Raw genomic sequence first — 23,065 nt, forward strand, 5'->3', positions numbered from 1 at the left:
CTGAAATTCCATGATTTCTGTCTTGGTTCAACTTATATAGAATGTTGCTAGCTTATTTGGCTGGGGAATACATTACAACTTCAAAATGTTGCAGATTAAAAGCAAAGTCTAAAAACAAAAACAGGGCAGCAAGCAATGAACTTCTACATATGTCTACATACTCTCAAAAAACATGTTGGGCTATTTTACAAGGTTTATGCATTTAACAAAAAAAACAATCCACCCTTGGATTCTCTTCCACTGTTGGATCTCATTAATCTGTAATGTCCAATACATTCCAGAAGTTATGTTGTGATGAAGTGTTGTCATTTACTTTTTTGGCGTGCCCACTTTCAAACTGACTTGTGTACCTCTACTTCAGATAGTGATTTTCGATGTTTCCCAGCATGCCTTTCACCAACCTCCAGAGAAGGGGTGTGAATTTGTTGCTTTAAATCAAAGGTCTGTGTATGGGCATATAAATATACAGTACATGGCCAAAGGTATGCAGACTCCCCTTTGAATAAGTGGATTTGGTTATTTCAGCCACACCCATTGCTGATAGGTAATATAAAATCAAGCACACAGTCATGCAATCTCCATAGACAAACATTGGCAGTAGAATGAGCCGTACTGAGCTGAGTGACTTTCAGCGTGGAACTGTCATAGGATGCCACCTTTCCAACAAGTCAGTTTGTCAAATTTCTGCCCTGCTAGAGCTTCCAGGTCAACTGTAAGTGCTATTAATCTGAAGTGGAGCAACAACAGCTCAAGTGCGAAATGGTAGGCCACACAAGCTCACAGAACAGGACCGCCAAGTGCTGAAGTGCATAAAAATCGTCCATCCTCCGTTGGAAAATGATCTACTGAGTTCCAAACTGCCTCTGGAAGCAACGTCAGCACAAGAACTGTTTGTCGGGAGCTTTATAAAATGGGTTTCCATGGCCAAGCAGCCGCACACAAGCCTAAGATCACCATGCACAATGCCAAGCATCATCTGGAGTGGTGTAAAGCTCGCCGCCATTAGACTCTGCAGCAGTGGAAACATGTTCTCTGGAGTGATGAATCACACCATCTGGCAGTCCGACGGACGAATCTGGGTTTGGTGGATGCCAGGAGAACGCTACCTGCCTGAACACATAGTGCCAACTGTAAAGTTTGGTGGAGGAATAATAGTCTGGTCTGTTTCTCATGGTTCGGGCTCGGCCTCTTAGTTCTACTGAAGGGAAACTTAACGCTACAACATACAATGACATTCTAGACTATTGTTTGCTTCCAACTTTGTGGCAACAGTTTGGGGAAGACCCTTTCTTGTTTCCGCATGACGCCCCCGTGCACAAAGCGAGATCCATACAGAAATGGTTTGTCGAGATCAGTGTGGAAGAACCTCAACGCCATCTAACACCTTTGGGATGAACTGGAATGTAGACTGCGAGCCAGACCTAATCACCCAACATCAGTGCTTGACCTCACTAATGCTCTTGTGGCTGAATGGAAGCAAATCCAGCAGCAATCTTCCGACATCTAGTGGAAAACCTTCCAGAAGAGTGGAGACTGTTACAGCAGCAAAGGGGGGACCAACTCCATATTAATGCCCATGATTTTGGAATGAGATGTTCAACGAACATACTTTTGACCATCTAGTGTAGTTGGCTAGCGAACTGGTTTGTGAAATTGGGGCATGTCTATGATCGTGGCTACATCCCTTTGCTGCATTGCATTCTGGTCTATTTAGGCTACTGTCGGTGGAGAAATTGGTCTCTCTGCCTCTTCTCTTCTGATGGATTTTTCCCTGTATGATTGTTGAACATCGGTGCAAAATAGTCAGTCTAGAAATAAGCCCTCGCTCTTTGATTCTGATGGACTGATGAAATTGTAACACAAAACTTAAAAGGGTAATTAAAAAACAAATCTGGAATTAGACACATGATTCTTTCACCCCATGAAATGCAGGGCCATGGAATTCTGGATCATAATAAATTTCCTCCCATAATGTAGTCATCTCCTCCCAGTGCGTTTGAGACTCTTGGTACTTTTGTGGAATATGCACACCAAATATGTGCGAAATAACAACCATCCTTGTTTCAGCAGAGCCTTCATACTCCATGAACCTGGCGAACTGCTGAACTCTCTGTGGATCAACACTCGGAGGACGATGGGATTTTTGTTTTTCTACAAAATGTAGTAATCAAAATTAGGACAGGAGCATTTCACTTTACAATGGCTTCATTCCTGTGTAGAGAATTAACCAAGGGGAAAATACTGTAAGTACCCACTACTGTAAGTACAGAATGAAAATCTCCACGATACGATACAAGGGCTCTGCAATGTAAGTACAAAGTATACAAATATCAGATATCAGCTAATCAGTGTCTCCACCTCTGATATGATGGAGGTTCCTCCCTCGAAAAACTGACATGACATTTTAATTTCTTTGCACATTTAATTCATTTAATGGTTCAATAATGTTTTTTTTTTATAAATAATTTTTCATTTAGGCAGTAATGTATCCCAGAGTTTCTCTACCATTGAATAGGTGTGGTGGGTGACCCTGCCTTAAAGAGCTGCTAACACTAAAGCATTCCATTAGTGTGGGTTTCAGTGGAGAGTTTTAGTGTCTAAATTTAGGGTCTAAATGCTGTTTCAGAGGTTTTTCCATCCTGACAAGAATACAGTTCTGTGGGAAACACTGAATACTTGTAATTTTTGGCATGAAAATGGAAAAATGTAAAGACAAAATGACAAAACAATGACAAAATATCAGCTATCGGCAACTTTAGTACAACATTATCGGTATCGGTCTTCAAAAACTCTTGTCGCCTAGTACCAACACCACCACTGTTTTCTTTACTGAAATGTTGTGTCACAGATTATATTATATATTATTATATTACGTTATATTATTTGCCAGTAGAAAAGATATCAGTCAATCTGTTTCTATATCATTTTCTGAGTTACAAACTTATTTTAGTACGTCACATGTACACTTTGTACTTACATTTTGTTATTACGCCCTGCCTTGAAAGTATATTATGTATTAAAGACATTTTCATTGAGCAATTACAGTGTTATTGTGTATTTACAGTACTACATAGGAATAAGGCCAATTTAAGTAAATTACTGCCAATTTTGTCAATGACTTGCATGCTTTTACAAATATTATGTTTTGTTGAGTTTATATTGTAAGTCTGATAACAAAGAAATGAATCTTACCAAACTTGAGCAGAAGATTTATAACACCAAATATGATGGTGATTATAACCAAGAAACAAAGGATTATCATCAGAATTTGCCACTGGTGTCTGCCATCATGAGTGTCCCCATCTGCAATGAAAATACATCCTGAAAACCCAAGCAGTGATTCATCCAAAATACAGCCTACATTTTGAATATAGATTAAAAATAGTACTTTATGTTTACATTTTATGAAATTAACAAAACCTTCAAAACGGGCGCTGCGCTGCAAGCTGCCCACCGCTCCTGGCCTGCCCGTGGAGGAGGACGAGCCAGGATGGGATAAATGCGGAGGATATATTTCACGCCGCCATTAGAAGCGCGTGTGTGTGTATGCAAGCCACCATGCATGTGTTTGTGTGCATGCAATATGTGAAAAAATGGTTGCTTGTGACAAATAAAGACAGGTTTGTCCGTCCTGTTTCTGTAAACAATCAGCTGCTCCTTTATTTTTAAAAGTTTTGTTTTTATTTATTTTTGCCATCCAATGAAACTCTAAATGTAAAGTTCTGATTTAGCTCACTGCTATCTTTTGGCCTAACAACATGTTGTTGCATTATTTATCCAACAGATGGCGAGATGTATTTAAAGATCAAAAGGTCTCACCCCACAACACAGAGATGTTGTGACTGCTTGTTTGTACTTTGCAGCCATATTTGGTCATGTTTTGGCTTGAGATCTCAGCTGTTAGCCTCAGTATCACAGATCCATCTCCAGAGGGCAGCGGCCCAGTGACTGTAACCTGAGTGGCCCCCTCTCCAATCAGATACACTGCTCTCACTGACTTGTCAGTGCTTGTCACATGACATCTTAGCGACACCTTTGCTGTGTTAGGAATCGGCTTGGCAAGAATGCGCACATCTGGAGAGAAACAAGATAACATCAGCATCTGGAAAATAATAAAATACATTTACGCTCAGTTCACACTGCAGCTGTGGAGGACCGTAACTGCCAAAATCAAAAATAAATAAATAAATAAATGAATAAATGACTCAATAAATAAATAAATATGCCATTAAATGCATCAAAAATAATATTAAAAATAAATGTAGGCATTAATTAATTGATAAAATGTGACATAAATTTATATTTCTGTTTTAATTTGCTTCTGTATTTATTTACCTTTGTATTAATTCCCCTATTTATTTATATTTCTGTTTTAATTTGCTTCTGTATTTAAATACCTTTGTATTAATTCCCCTATTTATTTATATTTCTGTTTTAATTTGCTTCTGTATTTATTTACCTTTGTATTAATTCCCCTATTTATTTATATATCTGTTTTAATTTGCTTCTGTATTTATTTACCTTTGTATTAATTCCCCTATTTATTTATATTCAGAGATCAGAGTGACATCAGAGTGCTTTGTGGGAGCAAGGCATGTATAGTCGATCTGATGTCGATCAACCAATAGGCGAAAAGTTGACCCCATGACACACAGCCCCCTCATTTGCATAATGAAGCAGAAATGCATAAAAAAATGTAAATGTAAAAAGAAAACACAGGAATAAATAAGTTTGGGGAAATAAATATGGGGAAAACGCAAAGGGAAAATAATACAGAAATAAATACAGAAATAAATAAAATGAAAAGAATTAATAAATAAAATGGAAAATTAAATGGGAAAGTAAATAAATAGGGGAATGAATACAAACGTAAATAAATACAGAAGCAAATTAAAACAGAAATATAAATAAATAGGGGAATTGATACAAAGGTAAATAAATACAGAAGCAAATTAAAACAGAAATATAAATAAATAGGGGAATTAATACAAAGGTAAATAAATACAGAAGCAAATTAAAACAGAAATATAAATGTATGTCACATTTTATCAATTAATTAATGCCTATATTTATTTTTAATATTATTTTTGGTGCATTTAATGGCATATTTCTTTATTTATTGAGTCATTTATTTATTTATTTATTTATTTTTGATTTTGGCAGTTACGGTCCTCCATATACAACTGGAACAAGTGTCCCAATCTCACCTGTGTGTTGGTTTATTGATCTCAATTTTACATTCATGAGCATTAGGGGGCATTGAGTCTTGATGAAGTGGCTAAATGCATGATTCCTTGCTTCCCAGTTGTTCCAGCGATGTTCTAATGTTGTTGCTGTGGGAGACTGGGACATCCATTTCAGGGAGTACGGGTCAAAGTTCAAGAAGTCCTTCCCATTCACTGCCCATGCGTCAAAAGCATAGACTGTCCCATTTGCTGACTGGATGCAGCCACGCCTTCGTTGGACAACATCTAGAAAACAAAGGCAGGAATTTTGATTTCACTTTCACTTTCATTTAAAACGCAGTAACCCAACCCAAATGGAGTGATGGAATAATACATTTGTTTTTAGTACATATTAACACACAATCCTTGTTAGAATTTAATCAATAGGGCACAGAAAACTAATGCATGGTAATAGAATCATTTTGGTACTCTAACATTACTTCAATACTAAAATTCACTCATAAATTACATATATTGCTGCTGTTAAACATTTCCTTTTTAGCATCATCACAGGGTGAGAAACTTTCTCATGAATTAAATAAATACTTAAAATGTTAATCTTACTGGAATAGTTGTAAAATCACATTTCTCCAAACTCATATTTAAATAGATGTTTTCGTGTAAAAATGCATTATTACTTACACAGTGTGCTGTTAATAAATGCTGGAATCGTATGGAGAGATTCTAAGATATCACCATGTGCAGATTTACAGTCTTTAAACATGTTTTTTGACTCTAGGCTGTGTTTAGGCTCTTCTTCCTCTGTGACGCTGCTACAATAAGAGATTGTCACTCTATCAAATATAGTTAGCTGCTCAAACGATGGCCAATCTTCAGGCTGTACGAGTCCTATAGACAAGAACTCAAGAGAGTGGGAATCTGAAAAGAAGAGTTTTGTACAGTTGTATTGATGGCAGATATTGATACCAATTTTTTCTTCTGATAAAACAGAGTGACAAGGCATTCAATTTTGCTTACTACATTCAGCTGTTGACACTAGAAAACTTAGAATGAAAAGTACAATCCACTGCATGTGCATTCTGTAGCGTCTTGTTCTGAATTTTCAAAAAGAGTGAAAAAGTTATCAATCATTTCAGAGAGAGAGAACTAAAAAAAAAAAAGCAGTGTTTACTGTATGAGCAATTGGACTTAAGTATCCTTTTGAAATGGGAGTGGCTGAACGAGCTCACCTGACTGTGATTGAAATGCAGATATGTGACAAGTCAACAGCTCAGGTTTCAGTAGATCTTTAAAAACAACCTTAAGACGTACCTGTTCAGCCACACGTTTTCATAGGAACTGTTATTTGATTTCTTTTTATTTAATCTTATCATTCCCTGCTTTTACTCTTAATCTCTCATACACTTTATTTTATTGCTTGCACTATTATTTTTCTGTATTTTATTGTTTTATCTGTACTTTATTTTATAGGAAAGCACATTGCATTGCATTTGTTTGAATGAAATGTGTTATGTAAGAAAGGTTGATTTGATTTATTGAAATAGAGTGAAGGCTTGTGACCAGAAGGTATTCAGTTCAAATCGCTAGACGAGCTGGGAAATGTGTGGGGAAAGTGAATGAGTAACACTCTTCACTCCCTCAACAACTATGAATGAAGCTGAGTTGCTTCAATCAGTGGAAATGTACCTGTGCCAAGACCAATGCACCTTGTCAAGCAAGCTTTTCAAGCAGGCGTTCAAGACAAAACTGTAAGCCTACACGTCATGGACTTTTTTGATCAGTCGAAATTTCAACACAGATCATCTTTTTCTTTCTGCTAAATGTAAGCCTGTATCCTCTTTACATTGTTTCTGCAGAAAGACAAAGACCAAGAATGTCAAATATAAATCAAATTATGATGGTATGAGAGAGAAAACACAGTATCAAGTAGTTTGGATATTACATCCTAGCCAGCTAACATTAAGACAGAGTCTGGGAATGCAGTGGTGCATGATCCACACCCATTGTTGAACTAGCAGCCAAACAAAACATGGACGAGTTGGGTGTGTTGAGTTGTCTACCATTACGGAAAATGGTGTGGTTACTTCATGGCATAACTACGGTGGCCCTGAGGGTCAAAACACAACAACATTTCACAGAACACAACAATATTTCAGAAAACACAACGACATTTCAGAAAACACAACAACATTTCACAAAACACAATGACATTTCAGAAAACACAACAATATTCATAGGGTGCTGACTTTGAGGGCCTGTCATGACTTTTCTTAAACCATTTGGGCCTAAATGTTGATGTGTAGTGAAAGTACACATCTGCAGGAGTGTTTTGACATAGAACTTGTGCAGTTACACTAAAAGGTAAACTGTACAGTGTCCAATTTAGTCAAAAATGTCAGAAAGTGTAATATATGCAGCGTTTATAGTTAAAAATGGCACATATTATAGCATTTTTCATTATTATTTTGACATCAAACATTAATATGGGTGTTCACTTATTGAATTTGATGATTAAATACAAAGTAATTGGTTTAAAACAGTATTTCTATATGTTTAAAATATCGTGCTTTTATTTTGAAGGCTAAACGCCTGAAGCGTTATTTTCTGTTAATTTGAACCAGCGGAACACATCTCTCAGAGCCATTGCTCTGGTCCCACTTCCTGTTACCTTGAGTGACAACAAATACATCCAATCAGTAACAACAAAGAAAGGACCTACCTTTTCTGTTTTCTGTGAAAAGTTGAAATGTTTTCTCTTTTGCCATTGTGTTTTGTGAAATGTTGTGTTTTGTGAAATGTTAATTTGTTTTTTGAAATGTTGTGTTTTGTGAAATGTTAATTTGTTTTGTGAAATGTTGTTGTGTTTTGTGAAATGTTAATTTGTTTTGTGAAATGTTAATTTGTTTTTTGAAATGTGTTTTGTGAAATGTTAATTTGTTTTGTGAAATGTTAATTTGTTTTTTGAAATGTTGTGTTTTGTGAAATGTTCATTTGTTTTGTGAAATGTTGTGTTTTGTGAAATGTTGTGTTTTCTGAAATGTTGTTGTGTTTTGTGAAATGTTGTGTTTTGACCCTCAGGGCCACCGTACATACCAGTAGGCTTACATAAAAATTCAAACCAATAATACCATCACAGATTTTTTAACATCTTTTTCAACTACAAATACGTTGAATTACGGAAAGAAGACATTGAATGACGACTCATCAGACCAGATTACTTTTCCCCTTTGCTCAGGGCTCCAGGTTTTTTTCTCCTTACACCAGGTTATGCATGTTTGTGTATTGGCCTTGGATACGAGTGGTTTCTGAATGGCTTATTCTCCTACAATTCAGGCATCAACTATTTGCTCTTTTCAAGCTGACACCTACTGCTAATTGGCATTTGTTTATTTGGATCCCTATTAGCTGTTGCTAAATCAGCAGTTACGCTGCCTGGGGTCCGTATAAAAATAGAAGAGAACATGAAAATCAAATAAGTGGCAGAAAATACATACTAGTCATTGTTCTGTTTGCTCTGTCTACCTGTCCAGCCTTACTTTTGTTCTTGTTTCAAGTGCGTCTAAAGTGAGTATTGGGTCTATTGATTAATCTTGAGATTATTGATTTGTTGTTCTATATCTTATTAATTTCTAGAAATGGCTATTATTGATAATATTTTGTGCTTGAATAGAGTTTGGTACACAGCCGATTCCAGTGCTTGATTGATATGTTTACACAATGGGAAACACAAAACACATTTCAGGCATTTTATTTTTTTCTAATTACTGTATTTTGCCTAGACTAAGGGTGTCAAGCTCTAAGATGGCACCTGAGTTGATTTTTGGAGATTTCCTTTGTTTTTGCCATGATGAAGTGTTCATTTATATAGTCCTTTATCACAAGCAGGGCTTAACATGCCATCATATACATGTCATATACCATACTACATAATATATAGGCTATACACATACATACTATACACACATCATATACATACTATTATACATCATACTACATGGGAGTTCCATTCAAACATCACATGGTGCTTTACTATATAGTCTACACAACTCATTGGCTGTGGCTGTCATTTGATTATAATCACCTTACAATCACCTTCTATTTTCCTACCAAGATGGTTGTGTGAATACTATGAATACATAACTGTTCCTTTCATATTGTTTGCTCTGGGTATTGTAAAATGTCCATTTGTCACATTTGTTGTTGAATATGTATTGATGCTGAATTTTGCTTATACAGATTGGTAATTGACTTGTAGAGTCTGAGGAATGTAATGAGAGAAAAGATGGCATTCAACTTATATGTATATTGCCTTTGTAATGCTGATTTGACTTCAAAGCCTTTTTGTGATAATCTGCAAATTCTTGTTTCTCTTGATTTTGGCGACCGCTTATGGTGATAAACGGTCACTGCTTTGGTGTTTTGCACTGACCTAAGATCCTGTAATAAATAATCAATGTAGACTGCGACTTCTTACAGCCAATTTCTTCAGCATTCCAAACAAACTGCTGCTGTTGCCTTGTAAACAAAGATGGACCCCTCACAGGTGCAAAGCTTTCATGAACTGGCTATAGGTTGAATAACTACAGAATCGACCTAGAGTGTCAAAACGGACATTTATTTATATGAAAAGTTTTATCACTTTAAAGTTCATGCGGTGTTTCCGTTATTTTGTCCCCCCCTGTGTGGCTGCATTGTGTCGGACTGGAGGCAGAGGGGGTGAAAGTTCACAAGCATGGCTCTCACATATCAGGTGACAATGTGGAAAAGTTGGACTGCATATGCAGCTTAAAAAAACACAAACAACGAAAGAAATCACCATGACAAGTGAACGGGTGTCAAAGTTTAGCGGGGAGGATGAGGACGACGACAAAGCCTTGGGATATTACGACGAGGACGAAGACGACCTGGAGGCGTTTTCAGACGGAGGTCTGGGCTGTGAGGACGGAGGTAGGCGAACATTCTGCTGTGAGGTCTAATACTGTCCCTGCCTCGGAAAGGTCAGAAGCGGCAGAGACCACGGTGGAACGGTCCAGGTTCACTCTGTCTTCTGTCTCCGTTGCTGAAATGTTGCTGCTAACTACAGCTAGCTTGTCTTCTGTTTTGCACTCCTGACGCTGCACTTAATTCCAGCTGCCTGGCGCATTGCTGCCGACTTAGAAAAAAAGGTGCAATAGTTTTCTTTCTCGCTAAACTGGTAGTGGGCGTCATCTTAGTTACCATAATTGGAATTATTGATCACATTGACACCGTGAATTCGCTAATGAGCATAAAAGTTACCACTCAATTTGCCAGTCAAAAACAAAGCTGAGAGAAATTCGAGCTAACAAACAATATTTGTTAGGTTATGGAAGTGCTCCGACTTAGTTATGGAAAGTCATGGAAGAGTCCTGGAATTTGACATCAGGGCCACGATGGGAGCCCTAGATGTAACTGTGTACATTCTGTAATGATGATCCCCCTGCTGTAGTCTTTGCCTAGAAACCTGCTGCTCCCCATCCCTCCTAATGAACCAGCTGCCAAAGTGCATTGTTGCACCTTCCCAAATGCCTAAAGAGGCACATAGACTCATGTTTCATCCCATAAATGTCAACTCACATTTGTACAGATGTGAGGGTGTTCACACACTATGTTGTCCTTGCCAAAATGTGAATCCGATGAGAGAAATTCTGTTCAAATGGAAGATAATCAAATACATTTCAGATGATTGGAGACTATTTTTAGTTTTTAAATTGAAGTTGAAGTAGTGGCTATGGTTTTTATGCATGCAAAAAACAACAAATAACTTCCAACTACCAGCGCTGATCACGACTTGCAATTGAACTCACTTATCATTCAGTAGCAGAAGTTAAACTGAGCACGGTCATCATTCTGAACTCAATGGTATTCGGCTCTGAAATTCTTTGTGTCCAAACCAGAATATAAAATGAGCATACTGCATTGGTAAACAGTGGGAGTCAGCCAGACTTAGAGATACAATGGGAGGTATTGTTGTTATCAGAGAGTGTGTTGACCACTTATTTACTGTTTGTTGACTACTTATTCATCATTTGATAGCTTAGTAAACTATGTGGCCTCTTTCAGTCTTTTACAGCATAAGGATTTTCCTGCAACTCTCTCTTAGAATTGACTTCACATTCCTCAGTAGGGAGCGATCAAGGTCACAGTGCCAGTGTCAAAGGAAGCATGTGATTGGCCAAGCAGTGTGCCAAGCTGGGACACACACCCACACACACACTCATACACTTGTGTCTTGCCATGCTTGTGACGACCTTCCATTGACTACATTTGCCCCAACCCTAAACTAGCCCCTGGAAGAAGTGAGGACCGGCAAAATGACCTTACACTGAAGGTCTGAAATTCAAGCTGATTCGCACAAGGACAGAAATACTGGAACACACACACACACACACACACACAGTAGTCCCAGCATGCCAGTGTGGTGTGATGATCGATGCCATGTGTTACAAATCATAGAGTTATGTGGCTGTTTATCATCAGACCATTAGACAAATATGGAGTTGCTGCTCTCTCTGTCTCACTATCAGGGTTACTGTGGTTTCATGCCTTACACTGGGTTTTCAATTATTTCTATTTTATTTTTAAATTTGATCTCCATTTAAGCATACTTTCAGTTCGTGTTATAAACACTTCACTCACAGGGATTGTTTTGAAGATTAGTTTTGTGGTTATTTAGTAAAATGATTTTCTGTGTTTTCCTTTGTTTTGTGCCTTTTTGCACAGGCTTGATTCCCTGTGAAATCTAGTAGAACTACTACTAGTACTACTGGAAAGAAAGCAGCTCCCAGCGATAAGGCTATAGAACACAATGGTGATCAGCACAACTCATTTGACAACAGTATTCTAAGAGACAGTATGGAAAGGAAAGACAGTATGACGTCCAGTCTATCCTCTGTCCTACCCTCATGGCTTACATCAGATTGATTTTCCTTACTGTACTATTAATTATTTACCTGATTAAGATTTATGCCAGTCTCAAACAACGGTAAGTAAATTGGTGGGCTGATGGAGTTTCCGTGGGTTTACCTTCCACTGCATCCTTGCCCTTGATCCATTTTTTATGTTTCCCTTAGAGCCTACAGTTCCCATAGAGCAGCACAATAAAAAGTTTCCCCCCCAAACTCTTCAGCTTTGATTTTTAAAAATCATTTTGGAAACACATACAGCCTATATACTGCACTGTACCCATATGGGAGTAGTGCATACATTATGTAACACTTCTCTCCCTTTGTTGCTGTCAAGTGTTGGGCTTCAGTGATTCTCTCAGTGGGGAAGTGAAACCCCGCATCCTGCTGATGGGCCTGCGGCGAAGTGGCAAGTCCTCCATCCAGAAGGTGGTTTTCCACAAGATGTCCCCCAATGAGACCCTCTTCCTGGAGAGCACCAACAAGATCTGCCGCGAGGACGTCTCCAGCAGCTCCTTCGTCAGCTTCCAGATCTGGGACTTCCCCGGCCAGATCGACTTCTTCGACCCCACCTTCGACTACGAGATGATCTTCAGAGGCACCGGAGCGCTAATCTTTGTCATTGACTCACAGGTGAGGGCACTAGGGTTGCCATATATAATATGGAATCGTCCCTTAATGAACAGCAAGATGTTGCGTTCCTTAATGAGGCAATATGCGAGTTTGTTCCACATTTCCCTACTAGAAATTAAAGTGTGAATGAAACCATTTTCATTATAAAGCGTGACTGCAGAGCAAATTTGATAGCAAAAACTAGAGCCAGGAAGCTGAATATTGGTGGCTTGGCAGTGTGGGAGAGAATGAAAACAAGGTGAACTGCAGGAAACTAAACTAAACTAAACAGGAAAGTGTAGCTCTTTATAACCACTGTGTCAAAACCATTGGTAGCTAGCTAGTAACTGTAACTAATATTTCTTGACGTTATATCCATGTTCTCTTTTCTACATCTAGATAGAGTCAATCTTGCACAAACTCCTACCCGGGGACACATAGAATAAACACATAGAATAAACCAATTGGTCTCATTTTTCTACAGCCATTATACTATGCTATCAAAAGGAATTTGAGAATGATATATTGAGGTAAATATTCTACACAAAGAAGGTTTAATTATTACATTTGTAGTTTAAAAGTTAAGACATCTCTCCCAAATGAGTGTCACGTTTGCCTGGATTTTAAATCCAGCGTGTGAAATGAGAGTAAATCCTCCTGATGAATATTTATTCACACTAGTTATCATATTTATTGGCGCTCGCAGCACTTGCATGTGGTGAATGTGATGAAGGAAAACATGTTACCAGTAGCATATTATTGCTAGTTTTTCTTTTAAATCAAAATGCAGCCCTCATCATAATTACACAGACAGCATTTTGTCAACATTGCTTGCAGGTATTTATAACAACATGTCATCTTATTTTCATGAAATTGTTGCTTCTGATTAATACCTTGCTGCTCTATGGTGAGAAAAACAAATGCCAGGCAAGTTGTGATAGATTTTGTTGTTTAAATCTTAATTAAAATCTTAAATTGCAGCAGATTGTCAGGTCTTGATAGCTCTAATAGGACACATACAGGTATTGTTGTGTCATAAAACCTCACATACCAGGGTGTCTAGCTGATTTGAGTAGAGTATTTGATTTAAAAAATAATGCTCAGATTTACTCTAACTCATTAAAACGCTCCTTGGTTGATTTCATTAGTGGTAGTGTCGATGCACACACTCTCTTCAAATGGACTTGAATGATAAAATACTGATTTTCAGTAGAAAACCTTGGTGCGCCCCCCCCCCCCCCCCCCAATTTAATGTATTTCTCATTATTTTGATAAAGACCCTTGCTGTGAATTTCACTCAGAAATTCCCTCAGTTCACACCAGGAGGGCACAGTGCTGCATCCCTCTGGACCCCTTAAATGTCTTGAGTTGTTTAAGAAAAGTGCAGTTTCAGTTACAGTTGTGGATTCACACAAAGTGTTGCAGCTTTGAGTTGGACTCCAAGCTGTTAACATCCAGACTAGTCGGAGCAAGCGTTCTCTGTGGTGCTGATGTACTAATGGCACATTGACACCAAGCATTTTTGGAGCACTTTATTGGAGTGTTTCTCCCGAGGTGAGATCAATGTCATTCAAACTCAAGTGGCACCAAATAAACTTTTCTGGTTCAGACCAAAGAAAATGAACTGTAGATGCGATTGCACCCTAAGTATTGGGATTCTTTTCTCACCCCCCTCTGATGCTAGGATGACTATGTGGAGGCTTTGAGTAGACTGCATCTCACGGTGACCAGAGCCTACAAGGTCAATCCAGACATTAACTTCGAGGTGTTCATCCATAAAGTGGACGGCCTGTCGGACGACCACAAGATCGAGAAGCAGAGGGACATTCACAAACGTGCCAATGATGACCTAGCAGATGCAAGCTTGGAGCGAATACATCTGAGGTGGGTGTTATGTGAGGGTTTTGGTGTTTGGTTTGGTTTCAAGGGGAATTTTTATTGATTAAAGAGATGGTTCAAACCAAATTTCGAAATTATATAATGGGTCCCCTATCTTTAAGTCTGTTCAAGCAGGGGTTATCAAACGTTTTCATGCCACAGACCGGCGTTAGGTAAAATTCAGTCCCAGGGACCTATATGGGGCAGTTGTAGAACTGTCTATACTTTATGTGGGGAGATAATGTTGAGAGTGAAATCTATGATTACAGTAGTCGTTATTATACAACATCTCTAACTGGGATAATTTCTAGTTAAATTATAGTGAAATATTCCTTATTTTGATTGGGACCCCCTGGTTTCCTTAAACATTTTACAGAAGAGGCAGTATTGGGACAATAATGGAACAATTCAGAAATGTTAAGCTTGAAATGTGAATCTTTTAATTGATGTTTGGAGAATGTTTTAATTGATTGATGAATGTTTTAACTGATGATTGTAAATTCTCTTCTTGACCTCCACAGCTTCTACCTAACTAGTATTTATGACCACTCAATATTTGAGGCTTTCAGTAAAGTGGTCCAGAAGCTGATCCCACAGCTGCCCACGTTGGAGAATCTGCTCAACATCTTCATATCTGTGAGTAATCCTGCTGCATTAGGTCAACACACCACCCACAGAACAACTAGAAGGGAGTTAGGTTTGCCGATTGGCTAGTTGGTGAGCCTGGATCTCCCTATTGGCTGGGTTTCTGAAGCTTAAGAAACTCCTTTGTTTGGGGTGTCTTGTCTACAACATCCTAGATTCAAATCCCGCCTGGGACCTTTGTCACATATCATCCCCCCCTTTCTCACCCCATCTTTCCTGTCTGTCTCTACTGTAAACTATCCAATGAAGCAGAAATGCCATAGAAATGATCTTAAACAAAGTGACTCCATCCTTTAGTGAAATCTCTACAGAAGCTGTACATCAGTGTGCTTCTCCATGTTCCCCAAATCCTAATAATAAATTGGACTCTGTATAATGCATATGTATGTCCTTCTGCACTTTGCATAGCAGTCAGTAGGTGGCAATGATATCTAACAAATAGACTGGAAGTGTTGCATCAATCAGACATTGCATGGAATATTAATGCTAAACAACCATTGGTATGCATGTTACTGGTCTACCCTGCACATTAATTGTCCTTCAAGGACAAAAACAAATTTGTTAAACTGAATTTTCCCACTGACATGCCTGGATTACCGACCGGGTTTGCAGGCCACATGCCTTGGGCCACTGGACCACCAAGGTCCCCGAAAGCCCTGGGTATCCTTTTAGATAAAATTGCAATATCTCAATTTCAATAGGAATAAGTGCCCAAGGACCCACATTTATGTGATCGTACTGAATAGCAATCATTGCAAACGTGTCTACGAAATAGTTGTAATTCAGATTGTGTTACTGTTAGTGCTATGTTGTCACTGACCCATGCAAATTGACCTAAGCTCCTATATGACCTTTTGCAAGTTGAACATGGCTCAGTGTTTGTTGCTTGCCATGCAACCTACCTGAAATGATAATATGGTATTGCAGTGTCTGGATGGCAGCACACTCTGCTTTGATGGTCATAATGTCTTTGCTGATAGGCCACTCGTCAACTACTATTAAAGTAAACATTGCCTAATAGAATTTATTATGTAATGTTGCTCACAATTTGTTAATGATGCTTTTAGTTGCCCTTATCCTCCCAACGACATTGTGTCATCTTGACATGATCCCACATGCTGTTGATATTGTCACTGGTGCCTTGTAGTGCAGTTTGATATATCGGTTTGCTGATATATGGGGCTTAGTTTTAGTGTTTAGTTTTCAAGTTTTTTCCACCCTGACAAGTAGGGCTGGGCAATATGGACAAAATGTACATCATGATAATCATAAGAAATTATTTCAATATCAGTATATAACGATATCTGTTAACATGCAAAATCACATTAAATAATCAAGTGATTTTCATCACATTGAACTGCACAGTAATTTGTATGATAACAATATGATAAAACTCAAATTTCAAATATTCCCAAATTTGTCTCTAATCTCATTTTGTGAGAGATTTTAATTAGTATTTACTTTTTACCATTGATGTAGACAACAGAGTTGTTTATCACGATAACTGGATATCATTATTTCACAGATTCTATTGAAAGGCAATGATCATAAAATTGAATTATTGCCCAGCCCTACTGACAAGAAAAAAATTCTGGGAGAAACATTTACTAGTTGCATGTAAATGGCCACATGATATTGAATATATTTGTGATATATTGAATATATAAAAAATATTGGCTTCAATCCAAAAAATGATCTATATCAGCCATCAAAACCCCATATCGGACGAATCCTACTTTGTAGTCTGTGGCAACCCGGGGGGTGTGAGAGGTCGGTTTCACCGTGAAATAAGACAAGCAGTTTGACAATGAACAAAAATGATTTATTAATAAGTCTCTGGGGCAGGGGGAGGGAGAAAGTATAACTGAAATTCTTCTCAGGTCCAGGGTGTTCGTCAATCAAGGTAGATAGTGAGCATCTGTCAGGTCATTCCTTCACATGTTGATGAAGTGATTTAACATATAGAGGCATATTGAGTGCTCACTGTCGCTCCAAAGCCTGTGTCACTGCAGCATATGGACTGGAAAATAGACTCACTGGGTGCGCCCCAAAGCGACCTCACTGTGACCACGCCCAAAATATGCATCTGAGGCAGTTTACGCTACTGTATTGACTCCTCTACTACGCATTGTGTGCATGTTAGTGCTGCATACAGCAATCTGACTCTTTTCTGCTAGTGCTTTATACCTACTATTAAATCAAAACGATAGATCTATCTATTATTCTATCTCCATCATTCTATCTGTCTGTCTGTCTGTCTGTCTGTCTGTCTGTCTGTAGTAGTATCTTTATTATCCCTTAAAGTCAAATTGGTTTGTGCCATGTTTGAGATGTTTCCAGATGTATTTTGCCTCTTAAACAATGTCAGCTTCCAGGTATTCATATAGGCCTAGCCCAGTGGTTTTAGTCTGCAGGTGTTCATTTCATCCAAACGCTTCAGCTGCTAATTTCAGTGATTAGCGTACCATCAACCAGAGAGGAGGAACTAAATAGTGAAATCACCTGGTGTACTGTTTGGTTGGATTTTTGGGATGAAAATCACTAGAATCTTGGGCCTCTGTAGCACATAATTGAAAACCACTGGCCTAGCCTATAAGCAAGATGTTCCCGTCATTTGTTGTTTCAGTCTGTGGGAACCATTTCTCCCTCCACTAACTGTCTAAATCAATGGGAACAATTCCTCTGAAACCTGTCATTGTTTCTTTGATTAAAAAGACTTCCATTCTACCATTCATTGTCTGAGGTCAGAAAGCAAAGACGGTTTCAGTTTCAGTTAAGAAAATAACTGCTGACTGTGACTTAATATACAGTGATTCACTTCCACCATCCAATTAAATATTCATCTCGCATTCTGAGTTTGAGCGTTGAGTGTTGGCTGTAGCCTTCATGTTTTAAGTTTTTCTCTGTGTGGTGTTTTGACAAGCCGTGGAATGAGTGATTTGTTCTTGTTAATTGAATAACATGCTTACAAAGAAAACAGGTCATAAGAAATCTACTTGCATTGGCAGTATTTTTAGACTATACTAATTATTCACACATTACCGTCTCTTAAGATGTCATTGTTTTTTAATTGGTGACAGGTAGTACATTATTTTATATTTTTCTGTGTCTAATAGCATTTAATTGAAAGTTTTTTTTCCCTTCAGATGTTATTACCATTAAACTAATCTACTAATCTATTAACCTGGTAACTCTGCTATCCTGGTTAGTTCAATAATGTGGTTAAGCTCATACTCTGATTATGAGAAACCTGGTTATGATGTCTGGTTTACTCCCATATTAAACCAGTTACTGTGGTGTGGAAATATCTTACTGCTTTCACTTTTGGTTTTCACCGTCTGTCAAAGCTCATATTTGCAAAGCATTATTGGTACATTTTGATGGATACTGTTGATGAAAAATGTAATTGCCTTTAACATCAGGTTATTTGTCAGGAGCAACAAGAAGATGACAGATTACTATTGGGATCGTCATTTCTTCCCCCTGTATTAGCAATAAACTGCTATTGCTCAGTCAAAGAGAGAAGGGGAATATTCTGTTAACTGGTTTATTCATGGCAACAGGGAGACTCAGTCACAGGGTATGAAAGGTACATGTAAAAAGATTAACCTGAATAAGACCTTAAAGGAAGAATCCACCCTTGGATACTCTCATTATATTTCATCAATCTGTGATGTTCAGTGCATTGCAGGAGTTATTTTGTGATGAAGTTAGTGATTTCTTGCATTTACCAGAATACCTTTTGTCAACTCCCAGCGACTGGCTGTGAACTTGTCGCATTCAGCTCTGAGTTTTTACATGACCAGAGTAAAGGTAGCTTGATATTGAATATTGGATATTCAATGGATACTTGTTTTTCCACCTTCAATTACTTAGAAAGCAAACGAGATTTTCCAGTTGAGAAAAAGCGAGAGTTGTGCCCCTTACTCAAAACGCAACATGTCTTGTGGCTACTTTGTATTCTGGTCTATTGGGGCTACTGTTGGTGGCGAAATTGGCATCTCTTCCTCTAGTATGATGGATTTCTCCCTGTAGGATTGTTGAATTTTGGTGCAAAATGGCGGCTCTAGAAAGAAGCCCTTGGTCTTTGATTCTGAGCTATTGACATCAAAACTGTGGATGTTTTAGTTGTTTTCTGATATCAAACTCCATTTTAGCTTTAAATGGGCCCAGTAATGCAAGGTACAATGCCAAAAACTGTTTTTTAAACAGTGTTCAAGTGTTTTAGGGTGGATTCTTCTTTTAACCGGACTATGGACAATAGTCGGGTTACTCCCTGCATGTAAACATAGCCATTGAAAGCTCTTCAAACCCACCAGGACTCAGGTGGGGTTCATATCAAAGGCCTCCACTTAGTTTCCCTCTTTCTTGCCTCTGTCCCTGTTGTCAGAACTCGGGTATCGAGAAGGCCTTCCTATTCGATGTGGTCAGTAAGATCTACATCGCCACAGACAGCAGTCCAGTGGACATGCAGACGTACGAGCTGTGTTGCGACATGATTGACGTGGTCATTGACATCTCCTGCATCTATGGGTAAGATGATGGACACTCACGGCAAATCGCAGTAACACTAGCTATGTTTCCATCCAACTGCCAAACGAATTTTACACAGTGCTATGCAATTGTCAAGATATGCCAGTTCCACATTTTCACCAAAAGTTACTAATTTCTTCCATGCCTCATTACCAACTTGTTTCACATTAGGACACAAAACCACATCACCAATCAGCACTATATCTGTTCAGTGGCCATTAGGGGTGGCCTTCTAACTACCTTTTTGGAAAAATTAGCAGGGTGGTTATGTCTAAACCAGAAATTAGCTCTCCAGTGCCCCCATGTTGTTTGATTGGGCCAATAATGGAGGGTTTGCCTCTTCTTCTGTCTGCTGATTAATTGGCCACAAAGTCTGATGGTGTTAGGTGAATCCGTTCGGAAGTTATATGCCTTTTTATGAGAACCCTCTTTGGCCAATCAGCATGAAAAGTCAATCGGTTGTTCCTTGCCCCATGACCAACATTTCCATAAAGTTTCATGGTGTTGTGTGAATCCGTTCAGAAGTTACATGGCTTTTTATGAGAAGCCACTAAATTCCAATGTGGGGGAGTTTTTGTTCCTAAACAGAGTGTGGGCCGGAAAGTGAGTTTTGAAAGCTAGAAATCTCAGCACCTAGCCGGGTAATCATTGAGTCATTGGTTTTGATCAACAACCCAATCAACCCCCACAGATATATTATGGTCATTTTGTGCTATGGCTCAATACCCCTTTAATATTGTTTTGAGTTGTATTTAGTAGCAGTGCTAGTAGTTTTCAATCATAAAATATGACCTGCCCATCCCATTCCTGGTAAATCAGCCTGGGTAAGGTCACAATATTGGAATAATGTATGTGAATTCTGTTTTTGGGCTGTTGAAGGCTGGATTTTCAATTTGAGAAAACATTGCATTACAATTGCAATAGCCTTTGTCGTAGTAGGAGATGATTGGCAGGGCCGAAAGCCTTGGAGAGGCGTGCAACACAGTACTGTTTATCACATACTGTAGCAGTTGTACAATGTAATTTATCACAGGGGATGTATGAGAGATGATGCTGAGGACAGACCTGATAAGATGAAACGTTACTGATCTCTGTGGGGAAATTGTGCAATTTCAGCAGCAAAATAATATGATACAGATCAGAACAGAAATAAGAATAGAGCAAAATATGGTTACATAAACATACACAACCAATGATTTGAACACTAGAATGCGTTAAGTAGAATGAATGTATGAAAGAACGCACAAAAAGGTATGGATTACAGTATTAATAGGAATAAAGGCTATACATTATGAGAAAATAGAATACCGTAAATCCTCTAATATTGGCCCGGGCCTTTATTTACCTCAACTGCAGAGGGTACCAGGCCTTTATTGGAAGCAGGCTTATATTAGAGACAGGCCTTTATTTCTAATTCCCTCTGTTTGATAAGTATATTTGCTCATATTTTAGTACGAAGCCTCCTTGTTTTCTGATCTGCTTCTATTGGGGTTCGTTAGGTAGCCGTTTTTTTGTTACTACAATGCATTACGATAATTACGGTAATCAACGACGGCATGCTCCAGAGACTTCCGCCGGTCGAGCCATCTTGTGGCATACTGCCATCTTGTGGCACTTGTACGTTACTACAAACTACAGTTACATTATATAACAGGCACCAGGAGTTTACCGGTATCCACCGTTGTTTTTTCCTTTGTTTTTTTCCCCGGCCTGTATTTGAGGCCGGCCTTTATTTGTTTGTGTCGACCACGGCCTCGGCCATTATCGGAGACCCGGCTTTTAATTGACTACTGGCCACTATTAGAGGAAATACGGTATGAAGAAAAACATGTGAAATCAGCATATATACAGGATGTGCAAAAATGTGTTCATATTCACATTAACAAGAAGGCAATGCGTATGTACAGAAAGTGTTAAGGTGTGTAAACGTGTGTTGGAAAAAACACTATTCACTTTATCAAATATATTCAATTTACAGATGTAGATAACCTGTACAGACTGTGATTTTACAAATGTGCATTACTAGCTGTTCACATTATCAAAAATAAAACTGATTTAACTCATGGTCATGACTCGGAATTGATCACAGCCTTACGATGAGGTAGCAGTTATTCAAGTTTCTGAAGTCACTACCCTTCACAAGGTGAAGTATGCTGGCTGGCTTTATGTCTCAGGAACATAACCAGAGTGAAGTGGCATATGGGATATAATGGGAGCTTGAGCCGAAAGTAAAGCCCAAGGTAAACTCCCTCTACTGCTGATCCTCCATCTTCGTTGACCTGCGCTATATTCTCAGTTCAATTATCACTCCAGCTGGGAATGTAATTAGGCCCTAATCTAGATCTCTATAGTTCTCCATAGGATAGGATTTGACCAAAGCCTGAAAAAAAAAGAATGCGTGAATGCCGGTTTGACCTCTGTTAACCCTGAAGGGAAGGGAAGTAATCAATGTTGCTTTTTTCTCCATCTTTGGTGCTAAACTAGCCTGATATTCAGACTGAATGGCCATTTCGTTACCACTCCATTATTCAGCCTGTGGTTGCCTCCATGGTAGCTGCTCTCTGTGTGTGTCAATGAAAAACCGTTGCATGAACGGTTTAAACTTTAGTCCCGCCCGCAAAGGCACTGATTGGCTTGATTGTTTCTCAGAGCGAGAACAAGCCGTTGACCACAGCAACACCAGACTCTCTGAATCGCTCAACAAAATCTAAAGAGTATGTATGTATCCAGAAAATAACTCGCTCACATATTCATTCACTCATTCATGGTTAGCCTGTCTGCCCCTAGTGGCCGTTAGGAGGAATGGCACACAGGATACTGAGAAGCTGTGTCCTTGTTTAATTTTGTCTCCATCGTTGGTGCTAAGCGGTCATTGCTGTGGTGTTTTCATTTTGCTGTGGCATTTATTTTCCACCCAGGGATCAAAAGAGTCAAAATTGACGCTCAGCAATTCTAAATTCTTGGAATATAGCACTGACTCCCTTTCTCCTTTACCCTGGCCTTCCTCCAGTGTCACTTTTACTCGCTTGCCAAGCTCATCTCTCTGCAACCCTGTCTGCAGAAGAGAGCAGTATTGGATGAATTAGCCTTGATCAAGCAACAAAAATCTTGCTTTCACCTATCACCTGTCATTATTTCATTTTTTTTTCCAACATCAAAGGCAGCAACAGGGGAACAATGTAGAGAGCTGTGCACAGGGCACACCAGTCCCATTGGTTGGCTTTTATTAGATTTGGCAAGTTGAGAGAGAGAGAGAGAGATCTGTTTTCTAGCTGATGCAATAAAAGA

The 23,065-nt window shown here is 38.6% G+C and overlaps 2 protein-coding genes across 2 annotated transcripts in view; one reads left to right on the forward strand and one right to left on the reverse strand.

The window, feature by feature from the left end:
• Positions 1-1,837: 1,837 nt before the first annotated feature.
• LOC139925883 (major histocompatibility complex class I-related protein 1-like) lies at positions 1,838-6,405 on the reverse strand. Its single transcript, XM_071917389.2, has 6 exons — positions 6,204-6,405; positions 5,868-6,104; positions 5,208-5,471; positions 3,820-4,074; positions 3,193-3,303; positions 1,838-2,151 (listed from the first exon to the last, which is right to left on the reverse strand). Exons 1-6 carry the CDS (start codon positions 6,262-6,264, stop codon positions 1,898-1,900), a joined length of 1,182 nt encoding a protein of 393 aa, XP_071773490.2. The 5' UTR covers positions 6,265-6,405; the 3' UTR covers positions 1,838-1,897.
• A 3,598-nt stretch (positions 6,406-10,003) lies between these two features.
• Positions 10,004-23,065, forward strand: part of rragd (ras-related GTP binding D) — a 50,632-nt gene continuing 37,570 nt past the window's right edge. Inside the window, exons 1-5 of the mRNA XM_071917395.1 lie at positions 10,004-10,133; positions 12,447-12,742; positions 14,406-14,605; positions 15,121-15,235; positions 19,635-19,777. Coding sequence (XP_071773496.1) covers positions 10,004-10,133; positions 12,447-12,742; positions 14,406-14,605; positions 15,121-15,235; positions 19,635-19,777 — 884 coding nt within the window. The remainder of the gene's footprint in view (positions 10,134-12,446; positions 12,743-14,405; positions 14,606-15,120; positions 15,236-19,634; positions 19,778-23,065) is intronic.

The sequence above is a fragment of the Centroberyx gerrardi genome, chromosome 17 (assembly GCF_048128805.1).
Source record: "Centroberyx gerrardi isolate f3 chromosome 17, fCenGer3.hap1.cur.20231027, whole genome shotgun sequence".
NCBI lineage: Eukaryota > Metazoa > Chordata > Actinopteri > Beryciformes > Berycidae > Centroberyx > Centroberyx gerrardi.